The following is a 12,184-nucleotide window of genomic DNA, read 5'->3' as shown; positions in this document are numbered from 1 at the left end:
CTGGAGCAGAGATGGACACTAACACCAGGCCCCAACACCTGGACCCTGGCTGTGAGCCTGCCCCAGAGCCAGGCCGATGCCAGCCTCAGCTGTGTGGTCAGTAATCCCATGGACCAGAACAATGCCACCTCAGACCTTAGTGACATCTGCTCACGAGGTGAGTGCCACCTTCTGGAGGGGAGGGTATCCCAAAGCTCAGGGAGCAGCGGCAACTGGAGATCCCAGGCTTTTCTTCTGCCCTGTTCATTAGCACCACCACCTACATATGGCCACCCCATGCAGGAGTCTGAACACACTTCCATTGCACATCGGCCTGTAAATGTCCCTCAACCCCTGCCCTTTCCTGCGGTCCAGGCAGCAGCCACACAGTGCCTCTCCCACCCCATCTGTTGTTCACTGTGGGTATCAAGGAGGCTGTGGGAAAGCAGATCAGACCGTGGCATGTGTCAGGGTCATCACTGGCTCTGACCTTCAGTTACTCCCTGTAGCACCCAGGGCTCACGAGTCCTCTGCCCATGTTGTCCACTCACGAGTACACCTCACACAAAACTGCTGCTGTAGTCCCAGTTTGTGTAGTTTGTGTGCTGCCCTAGAGAGCCTTGAAAGTGTCACCTCTTTGAGGTTGTCCACGCCACTACACACAGCAATGGTCTGTGTATTTGAACCTTCTGTAAACCAGAATGCCTTCAGGGAAGAGAACATTTTTTTTTCTTTCTTTGGTCTCTGGGCCAAGTATTCTGAAAACCTTTTGCTTACATTAGGTATTTTATTGAATGACAGAATGACCCGGGAGCTGTGTGCAGCATTGTCTTCTAACCCTTTGTCTAGGAGCTAGTATAGACATCTGTCACGTCAGCATCAGTTCTGATCCCTTTCTCCACCCTCCACCCACCTCCTGTCCAGGAGTCTCACACAAAGTTCCACTCTTAGCACGACCCCTCGCTCTCCGGGCTCAGCTCCGGCCTCCCTGTGACCCGGCTCACCCACGGCTCCTCCCTGCCCTGCCCCTCCCCCGCGGGGATGCTCACTTCCCGCTGTATCTGTGAAGCTCCCACTCTTTCCCCAGACTCAGTGTACTCTATCTCTTTCTTTAGGAAGCTTTCTCTGAAGGCCTTGTGCAACATTAAAGCTCTGTGGTGGTGGGAGCCCTTTGTCTGGAAGCTGGTATTTTCTGTCTCCCTCCAGATGTGGCATTTCTCAAGGGCACCAACTCTGCATTGTTCATTTCTGTGTCCCAGATGGGCATCTCAGTGAATAATGAATTTTTGTGCTCCTCTTGTTCAACTTCAGAATCAGGGACTCCGACTCCACCTTTGTTTCCTCTCACTCTGGCAGTGGGTATCTTGTCTACTTTAACTGTTGTTGTTCTTCTTCTTTAAAATATATTTGGTACAACAGCTCGGACTCATAGTGCTCCTCCTGTTTTCAGCCTCCCCAGCACTGGGATTAGAGGTGTAAGCCACCATGCCTGTCTTGGTGGCCAGCTTAGGCTGCCTGGAGGTGGGGCTGGCACAGCATGCGGGACCAGGGATTGAACCCCTGTCACTGCACTTGCCTAAGCAGGTGCTTAGTCCACTGAGCTATCTCTCTGGCCCTCTTAACTGTTTTTACTCTCTCATTGTATGGGAAACAGGTATATCAAGACAGTATACAGCTAGCCTCATAGGAGGCTTACTGGGAGTCATTGTGACTGTGCTTTTGCTTCTTGGAGCTGGACTATACCTTTGGAAGATTCATAAGAAGAAGAAAATGGTGATGAAACAAGGCAAGTTGTACTTCCCCTTCTGGACTCTGAGATCTCACTCTCTCCAACTGGACCCTGGGCTCCCTTTGCTCTCCACTTTGCTGCCAGGAAGTAGGTCTTGCAGAGGTGATAGAGGGTATAAGCATGGTGGCCTTGGGTTCCTGGTGCAGGGGAACATTACTTGTTTCTCTGGCACAGAATCCAGCTCCATTCTGTCAATTACTCAGGTGCAAGATTGGAGCGGGACCAAAACATGTGTGATCATGACATCATGTATGCAGAGGTTACAGGTCAGAAATCTCAGGAGCACAAGGACAAGGTGAGATCTGGGACCAGTGGCCAGCCTGGTCACTCACAGATCACCCATTGCCCTGCCTAGGCTCCCTAATCTCAGATACTGCCTATTTCTATCTCCAAGTTCCTACCTCTATGTGTACTATGGACAGCATGAACTAAGCACAATTATAATTGACCGGTCTAGTGCTTTCTGCTTTGAAGGAATTCATAAGCATTTTGTATTAATGGACATTGGTGGTATTTAGGTGCCTCTTGGGACACTGTATCCACTTCTAACTTCTCCAGATCCTTCTGTTTTGTATATCCAGGGTACTGATGAACAACATCTAGAAGAAAAGGGGCCACTCACTACAGTCTACAGTGAGGTTGGTGTCCTAAGCAAGCCCTTGAAGATGATTTAATTGGATGAAACAGAGGACCAAGCACTCCTGGGACAACTGCACTCTGAGGCTGACACCTGCAGTCACCTACTGGCTTTGGTTCAGCTCTTGGTGCTCTTGGTCTGTAATAGGCTGACCTGGTGGCCATTCCTCCCTGAGCACAGGTGGTCTAGCCACATCTTCCAGGAGCCCCGATTGTTTCTGCACACTCAGGATCCTCATGCCTGCCTGCAGGTGAGGGTTCTTCCGCAGTTATTGACTTGGCCCTTGAGTATTCTTCTCTATTACTTGTCCCACAAGAACCCTGTCTGACCCTGCGGGGGGAAATCCCTGCCTCCACTGCTTTGTCAAAAGTCTGTGCAGAATTGTTGATGGTGCTCCAGAGGAGAGAGTTAGGATGGGTTCTGGGGCACCATTGCTGAAGGGGGCACCAGTATGGGTGGGAAATCAGCCTTCTTTTGGAGGCTTTTTATAGAGTGTGTGTGAGAGAGAGAGTGTATGTGTGTCTGTGTGCCTGGGGAGTTTCTATGGCTCCTTCCCCTTCTCTTCCTTCCCTTTCCCTCCATCTCTTTGTCCCATTCTCAATTGCAAAATATCTATCTCCCCTCTTTCTTATTTACCACCTTTTATTTTGTTCTTTATTTATATTTTGTATTTCTCATATGAGAAAAGTTATTTGATATTTAAACTTATGTGTCTGATTTATTTCACTTGGGAAGAAGATATGCCCATTGTACAGATGGCAGAATATAAGCCAGAGACTTGATGCCTTCATAGTCCTCAAGCGTGAGTGTGGTGGAGACACGATTTGGGGCCACATGATTCACTTATGCACATCATAATTCACTTATTTGGACCATCTCTCTTTACCTGTGACATCCAAATTGTCATTATTATCATTGTTAGCTTTTTCTTCTTCATTAGGCTTCAAGTCTTTCATTCTTTCCTGGTTAATTTTATGCGTCAACCTGACAGGCCTCTGGGATGTCAGCGTCATTGGTGAAGCTTTACTTCAGGTGAATCTGTTTTCAGAATTTAGCATTTTAATTACAAGACTGAGTAAAGAAGATTGCCCTCACCTATGTGAACAGAGATCGTTCCATCTCACGAGAGTCTCAATTGACCAAAAAAGGAGAATATGGGCTAATGGATTTTTCCTCTGCTTCAGTTCAGACAGCCTTCCTCTCATCACTTAGACATTGACACCTATTATTCCCGAGCCTTTGGACTCAGACTGGACATGTGCCAGCTGGTCATATACCAGCACTCCTCTGGTTCTCAGGCCTTTACATTTCAGCAGGAGCTATACTTGCAGTTCCCGAGCCCCGGCATGCACACAGAAGATCTTTGGACATTTCGGCCTCCATAGGCCCTGAGCCAATCCTCCATGTTAAAGGACTTTCCATATTATACATGTACATTATTGATTCTGTTCCTCTAAAGATTGCTAACTCATGTACTCCCTATTCTTCAGTCCAGCTGCACCATATTTTTGCCTTTCTACCAGCAATGAATCAAGATTTCTTCATGTCCATTCTAGATCTTATTATTCATTTTATTGACTACATTGGCCTAATATATGGAAGTAGTGTCTTATTCTGATTTTGATTTACCATTTCTTTAATGACCAATTTGAGTGACATTTATTCATGGCTGTATGATCATGTGTATACCTTCTTAGGAGAAAGCCCCTTCTGTCCCGAGTTCTCTGTCAGACATACATTGTCCCCACCATTTTGTTGAAACTGCTCTTGCAGGTCACCGGGAAACTCTGCATTATTAAGCCCTGTGGTCAGCTCCATGCCTCATCTTCCTTAGCACCTCAGGGCGCTGTTCTCTCTACTCACCACTCTTTTCCTCCTACTCAATAGCTGTCACTTTGTTTCTTTTCATGGGTTTCTTCTCATCTCTCCCACCTTTAATCTGTGGAAATCCCAGAACTCAGACCTAGCCCACTGAGGCCACCTGGCTTCACCATCTACCTTTTCTCTGTTCTGGCCACACTCTCCTTGGCTCCTGAGGCTTTGCCTTATATAGCAAAGTGGACTTTACGGCTGCATTCAGTGTTAGAGACCTTGAAATGGGTAGCTTATCAGGATTGTCTGAGCGGGCCCAGGCTAGCAACCTGAGATCTTAAGAAGTAGAAGATCAAAAGGCAGCAAAGTAAGTGAGAGAGGTAGGATGTGGAAGGCACTTCACTCACCATTCCTGGCTATGAAGATGGAAGAAGGCGAGTGTAGGTCAAAGAAATGTGGTTTTGTGACACAAAAAACCCTCAGTTCACAGCTCACAAGAAATGAAGACCTGAGTTTTCTTTTTCTAAATTACTATTAAGTTTCTTGGTACAATGACCACATTCATCATTGGGAATCTGTACGTGTCCACAATGTGCCAGGGTTCCTCTTTCTCCCATTTCCCTCCCCACCCTTCAGTTGCTCTTCCACTCCTTACTTATGAAGTTTTATTTCCATTTTATCTTTCCTTTCTCATTTTTTTCTTTTCCCTTTCCTCTCCTTCCCCAGCCCTCCTTTGGAATAATTTCTTCCTATTTCATAATTTCTGTTATAAGTTTTGGTTCTTATTTACACTTTAATTTTCTCATACCAGAGAGGCAATGTGATATTTACACATACACATCTGATTTTTTTCACTTAAGAATGTTGTCTCAAGATGCATCCATTTAGCTATGTCTCAAGTTTATCCTTTTTATGGTTGAATAGCTCTCCATTGTATAAAAATCCCACACCTTCTTTATCCATTCATTGGTTGATGGGCATTTGGGCTGTTTGTAAGATTTAACTATTACAGGGCCTGGGAGATAGCTCAGTAGAATAAGCGTCTGCCTGGCAAATGCAGGGTCCTGAGTTCAATCTCCAGTACTGGAAAAAAGAAAAGATTTAACTATTACAAACTGAGCTGCTATAAATACGTGTGTGCATATATTGCTGGGGTATGATGCCTTTAATTCCTTTGAGAAGATATCAATAAGGGGAATAGCTGGCTCAAATGGGACTGCCAGTCCTAGTTTTTAGGAAGCTTTACACTGATTTCCATGGTGGTTCCACCAGGCTTCTTTCCCACCAACAGTGCAGAAGGGTTCTTTTTTCCCTACATCTCTGCCAGAATTTATTATTGGTTGATTTCTTGGTAATGGCCATTCTTTCTGGTGTGAGAGGAGTCTCAGGATTGTTTTTATTGGCATCTCTTGAATGACCAATGACATTGAGCATTTTTTTCATATGTTTATTTTGCATTTGTACTTCGTCAGAAAATTGTATAGTCATCACAGATGCCCATTTTTTGATTGGGACTTTAAATTTGGGAGGCCTGACTTTTTTCAATTCTTCATATGTTCTAGATATTGCTCCTTTGTCAAGGGGAACAACTGGCTAAAATTTTGGTTGTCTTTTCACTCTGTTGGTTATTTCTTTTGCTGTGCAAAAGCTCTTTAATAAGATGAGATCCCAATTGTTAATGGCTTGTAGTATTTCCTGTGTGATCAGAGTTTTATTCATGAAAGGACTTGAGTTTTCTAATGGTAAACAACAGAATGACTGCGACAAAAGTGACAGGAAATGCGTTTTTCCTTAGAGTCTGTTAGACGGAATGCAACCTTAATTTTATTTCAGAGATACATTAAACTTTTGGCTTCTATAATTACAAGAAAGTAAGCTTGTGCTCTATTTGCTGGACTAAGTGTAGTATGGTCTGGTATGTCAAGAATAGAAAGTAATACAAATATCATATCATCTTGTACCTTGTGGTTTCAAATACTTTGAATACGCCCAAGTTCCCAGCCTTAGTATTTCCAACGGACTTCACATTATAAAAATCCAACTCTTTATAGGCATCTCTGCTTGGCTGATGGATATCCATAACTTGGTGTGTCTATATTTAAATTCTCTATCCTTACATTTGTTTCAGTGACAAAAATATAAATACTACAGTGCCTTCATTATGGTCATGAAGAAAGTCCCTGAGCCACTGTGACCAACATCCCTAAGCTGGACATCTGTAGTAGCCTTTTTTAAGTCCTTAGACCAGCATCCACGATGATCCTTTCAGGGTGTGATCAGCACCTGTCTCTCTTCCTTTAGTGGATAATATTTGCCAAACATAAGTCATTAAGACTGATTTACATGAGTATATAAATGTACAAAACAGACACAGAGAATATTGTAAAACTTAATGCATTTTCTCCTTTAAGATCTTGAAGACCAAATCTTATTTTTAGTAGATCTCTTCAAAATCTTAAAGAAGAGATCATTTTTTTCACAGATATATTTACAAACTTGATAGGAAATAGGAAGATTTTATTTACGATTTGGAAAACTGGACAAAACAAAAAAGGGGAATGAATTCCCCCTTTAATCATCCAGACGATTTGTGAAACTCTCACTTCCCTTTCCTTGGTGAAATCAACTACATTTCTAAGCAGCGTGAGGATGGGAAGGACTTTCATCAGCATTATCACGTCCCTGTACCTGGTGGGTCACACAGAGAGCTGGAGTTGGAGTGACTTCTGGTTCTGGGGGTGCTGTGCTTCTTGTAAGGTCTGTCTCAGTGCCACCTGACAGTTCTGGGGAAAGTGGGACTTTAGGGCTGGGCATATTCTATGTGATTTGGCCAGAGTTTCCTAGATCTGAGAATATCCTACAGAAGGAGGCTGCTGGAGGACTCCCCACCTTGGGCTTTATGATGGCTTCACCAAGCGAGCGTGACTCTGACTATGGCAGGGAAAGTTGGGTTAACAGGCAGGCAAAGGTAAGGTCCTTGGTGAGGTTTCTGGCAAATCCTGACTGGAAAGAGTTAAGTCCCTTCTAGAGAAAGCAAGTAAGAGAAGTAGGGAGAACCAGTGAGCGGCCTGGCTGCTCCCACTTGGTGTGGATGCCCAAGGCCCAATTCTGTCCTCTCCACCTCCAGGGAAGCACAAAGGAGACAAGGTGGGGAGGAGGCAGATTGATAGAGTTCACTTACTGTGTAAAAGATATATATTTGTTCTCACCATGTTCCTGCACTAAAACGTACATGCATTGCTTTACTAATTGCTACCTTGGCCTTCTAGATTGGCCCCATTGTAGGTTTTAGAGATACCACCTTTGCAGGTGCTAAGATGGGTTAAATGAGCTTACCCTGGAATTTGTACCCAGGCAGTAGAGCGGGTCAGTGGCCAAATCAGGGTTCTCAGAGCTGGAAAGAACCAATCAAGTTGTAACAAATTTCAGGGGGCAGAGTCTTTTCCTGGCCGTTACAGGGGCTAAGAACAAAGACCGTTGAGCAGCAGGTCTGGGCTTCCTACCTTCTTCTTAGATGTAGGTAGATGTCTATCTTCTTACTTCTCCCCTCTTACAATAAAGTGATTTTGTTTCTCCTTTTAAACTTCCATGTCTAAATATTTATGAGTTTAAGATTCCTGATCAATAAAATTTACTCTCATGAGAGATGAGACAACTGAAAGAATCTAAGATGTATTTAAACATGTCTGTTTCTACTGTTAAGTTTTCCATTTGGAATCACTCATCGAAATCATGATTCCTCATGCACTCAATGGCCCTGCAAGTGGGATTCAGAGCAAGTGGAGATAAACACCACGTCCTGCCAGGACTGCTTTCTTCTCTTTTTGAAAGCCTTGATCACCCTGCTTTTCCAAACAGCTACTAATAAAAATCAAAATTAAAGATATACTTGCCTGTGTTTTTATACTTTCCCCCATTTTATAGGGAACCTACCCGGCATATCTTACCTGGATTCTTTCCTTTTCAGTTTGTGATTTGGTCAAAGAACTCTTCTCTGAGTTTACATTCTTTGACTTGGGAGTGCACATTTTTTTTCCTGTCAGTGAGACAGTGTCCTTGCCTAATTTGGAAGTCAAGAAATAAACACTGAAACTCTTACTGTTAGGAAGAGTTTATGACCTTTCACTCTGATTCAATTTTGGCTTCTGCTCCAAGTGTGGGAGGTTTGGGCACAAGGCTAACTGAAAAAGATACTTGGGGAACTCAGTTTTTGTACAGTGACAGAAAACTAAGAAGGGCATTGCCCATGAGTACTTTTTAGATTTGGGCATTAAATAAGTGCTAGAGGAAAGCACTTCTTTAATTCTCAAAGCTTCTTTCAGACAGCTGTGCTTCATAAAAATATAACAAAACTGATTTAATAGTCTAACGTTAGTTAAAGAGAACTCCAGGCAGAGAAACAAGGAACTCATGGTATGGGAGTGAAAGGGACTTGAAGAGCTGGAGGCCTGAGGGGCTAGAGAGCCAGAAACCTGTCTGAGGGGCCCACAGCTTACGTCCCCACGCAGGGAAGCAGTCTCGGCTGTGGGTAGTCAGCGTTTGTTGTCATATGTGGGCCTATGGTGGATACTGGAAAGGAATGTTCCGCTTTCTGGCCTGGGAGTCAGGTTTTGGGCTGCTGCCTGCCTGGCACGAGGGGTGGAATCTGAGAAACTGGAATCCAACTGTGCATGGTGCATAATTGTGGGTGTTAAATTCCACCATGTGCTGGCATTCTGAGACCAGAAACTACCTTTAATTTGAGAAAATTGATGAAGCCTGTATGTCCCGGTCAGGGAAGCAGAAAAACAATCCATGGAGAGATTTCCTCAGCTCAAAGAGTATGTGTAGATTCCTAAAAAGAACAATTACTGGTAAATTTATGATAACAGCGGCTAATCACTGTCATGTTAGGAAACATGTGCATCTGATAGCGAGAGAGAGCGACAGAGCGAGAGCGAGAGAAAGCAGAGTTAGCAAGGGCCACAGATGATAAGCTATGGTTTAGAAAAGACAGTTGATAGGAAATCTGCAATGGAATTTCAGAGAACTATGTTTAAACTCTACAAAGAGATAAGGGAGGAGTCAAGCCTTTAATACATAATGACATATTTGCAAGAAAGAATAAAATAAATGGAAGAAGAAAATTAAAGAAATGGTTAAGGTTATACCCAAATCTAAAAAGTACCAATTGGCAATATATTTCTTAGTTTTCTGTCACTGTACAAAATACCAGAGCAGGGGAGATAGCTCAGTAGAACAAGTGCTTGCCTGGCAAGTGCAAGGTCCTGAGTGCAATCCCCAGTACCACAAAAAAAGTAAAAAGTGCACAATACCAGAGAAAACCTTTTCGAAGGAGGAATTGGTTATTTTTGGCTTATAGTTCCTGAAGTTTCACTCCACAGTGTTTCATTTCTGGGTCTGTGGTGAGACAGAATGTCATGATGCATGGCAGGAGGAAGTGGTAAAGTGCTTATCTCATAGAGACCAGGATGGGTAGGGATTGGGGCAGGCACAGACAGACAGACAGACAGACGGACAGAACAAAACCCAAAATATAACCTAGTTATGGACTTCGTTCAATGAGCTCCATCTACTAAGGTGTCTACACCTGTCAATGTTCCATTAAGCTTTGAAGTCATCGGTAGACTAGTCACTGATGAGGTCCAAGTCATCATGATGCAATCTCCCAAATGCCTCCCCTCTGAACACTGCTGCCCTGAGGACAAAGCCATCCGCTCAAGGCATTTTGGGTATATATATATACAACCAGATATACACGAAACTTATCTGCAGCTTCTCTAGAGAAGTGGCCGTGAAGTCAGGGAGTCATAACCTTGAGCCTGGGCCTGACTTGTGGGGACCTCCATTGACTGTCATGTTATGACAGAATAGGTCATAAACTTTAGGAATCACAGGGGCAGAAGGTACTTAACATGAGCAGACAAAACAGGAGGCTGGTTAGCTCCACACACCTTGTTCTAGACATGGGATTATAACTGGAGCAATTATCAACCCAAATAAATGCAATATAACTTTGGCATGTAATACAGTCAAAGGTATAATTCTTCAATAAAGCATGCATTATCTGCAAAGGAATGACAAAAACATGACAATATAACATTACATACCATCTGTGGTAGATTGCTGACTGGTGGTCAACTTGTTATACCCAGCCGAATTGAACTAGCGTGGTGCTGAGTGTGGAAGGCCCACCTGAGGAATGTTGCCAGCAGCATAAGAGGCAGAACTGGAGAGGCTGTTGAAAGGCTTTTATGTAAGCTGTTTGGAGAAGCTGTTGGGAGCTGTTGGAAGCTGCTGATTCTTTTGGGCTATTCTGCTGGGGGACCTTGTTATGTAATGCTGCCTTTCATGAAGAATTTGGTTGTTTTTGTCAGAGGACCTTTGTTATCACTGAGAATGGCTACAGTAGATTTTGGGGGAGCTCTGCTCATCATCTTGAGCATGCTTCCTGTTTCCAGAGGGAAGATGCTGTACTGCTGAGCCTCTTGGAAAGACTTGTCACATTGTCTTTCCTGATGGGAACTCAGCTCTCTTAATCACTGGAGGAGCCCAGGACCTCACTATTGCTGAAGATGGCTGTGGTACCTTTGGGGGAGCTCTGGTGCTTACCTTGAGTGCTGCTTCCTGGCTCCAGTTCAGATCCCTCAGCCTGCTAGCACAGGTCCTTCATCCCACTGGCATAGATTTTCTAGCTTCCACCACTGACCTTTGTGGCTTTCCAGAGCAGATGTGTATGAGATTTTCTCGTGGGCTGTAGGCCTCCATGTGGACTCGTGGGCGGCATTGTTATGAGCGCTATATTTTCAGCTGGACTCATGCAGGATATTAGGATGCAGGCCGTCAGCTGGATTCTTTGGTATTTAGTGTGTGGGCAGATTTTTTGCACTCTTTGTATATGATTTTTTGGATGATTCATTATAAATTAATCTTATAAAATGTGTCCTGTATTATTCCCTTGCAAAAACCCCAAGCCACAACATCATCGAAATGTTGTAAGAATATGCGTGTCGAATTTGAATTATATGCCCAACAAGACTGTAATTTATTTTTATTTTTTTTTGTATTTAGAACAGGGTGTTCAAGGTGTGCAGGGTCTCACTGTGTAGATCGGACTCACAGTGATCCTCCTGTTTACAGCCTCCCAAGTGCTGGAATTAAAGGTGTGTGCCACTACTCCCAGTCTTAATCTGGGCTCAGCACACCCTGGGGGCAGGTCCCTGCATGGCAGGCCCAGGAATTGAACTCCTGGACCCTGCATCTGCCTAAGCAGATGCTTTAATCTGCTGAGCTATTTGGCTGGCCTTAAAACTGTAATTTAAAAATGTCTTTAATTTCTATTAGTGCACATTGTAGTACATAATGATCATATTAATTGTGGGATATTTGTACATGTTCATAATTCATAATTCATCTTGATTCTTTTTTACCTTGCCTGTCTTCCTCCTTTTTGGCGGAACCAGGGATTAAATTCAGGCCCTTGCACTTGCCAGGGAAGTGCTTATTCCACTGAGCCATTTTCCCAGCCACTCTTCCCCCTTTTTGCTAGCATCAGATTAGTTCATTTATTTTATAAATTTTTATAAAGTTAATTACCATAATGCAGGTTAGCAACCAATTTAACAAGTCAAAAACATACAAAACACATATGAAAATTACAATAAATCAAGATATATTTTTAGATACATTTTTCCATGTTGGATGACAATCATGTTTTCTTTCTCACTTTTTTGTTGTCTGTTTTTTATTTTACAGTTTATTTATGTTGTGTTTCTCATATAAGAGAAAAGCCAGGCAATATTTAAGCCTGTGCGTCTGATTTACTTCACTTAACATTATGGTCCCAAGGTGCACTATATTCCCACAAATGACTCAAATTTATCTTGCTTTATAGTAGAGTAGTACTCTCTTGTGCATAAACGTCACATTATTGTCTCTTAATCTGCTGATGGACATACTGGCTGCTT

The 12,184-nt window shown here is 43.3% G+C and overlaps 1 protein-coding gene across 1 annotated transcript in view; it reads left to right on the top strand.

Annotated features, from left to right (window-relative positions):
• LOC111816421 (SLAM family member 8-like) overlaps window positions 1–2,738 on the top strand; it is a 13,290-nt gene extending 10,552 nt beyond the window's left edge. Inside the window, exons 3-5 of the mRNA XM_023713709.1 lie at window positions 1,634–1,765; window positions 1,972–2,063; window positions 2,350–2,738. Of these exons, the coding sequence (XP_023569477.1) occupies window positions 1,634–1,765; window positions 1,972–2,063; window positions 2,350–2,442 (317 nt within the window). The 3' untranslated portion in view covers window positions 2,443–2,738. The remainder of the gene's footprint in view (window positions 1–1,633; window positions 1,766–1,971; window positions 2,064–2,349) is intronic.
• The last annotated feature ends 9,446 nt before the right edge of the window (window positions 2,739–12,184 follow it).

The sequence above is a fragment of the Octodon degus genome, unplaced genomic scaffold (genome assembly GCF_000260255.1).
Source record: "Octodon degus isolate 3935 unplaced genomic scaffold, OctDeg1.0 scaffold00032, whole genome shotgun sequence".
In the NCBI taxonomy this organism is placed as follows: domain Eukaryota; kingdom Metazoa; phylum Chordata; class Mammalia; order Rodentia; family Octodontidae; genus Octodon; species Octodon degus.
This window is presented reverse-complemented; position numbering and strand designations above follow the sequence as displayed.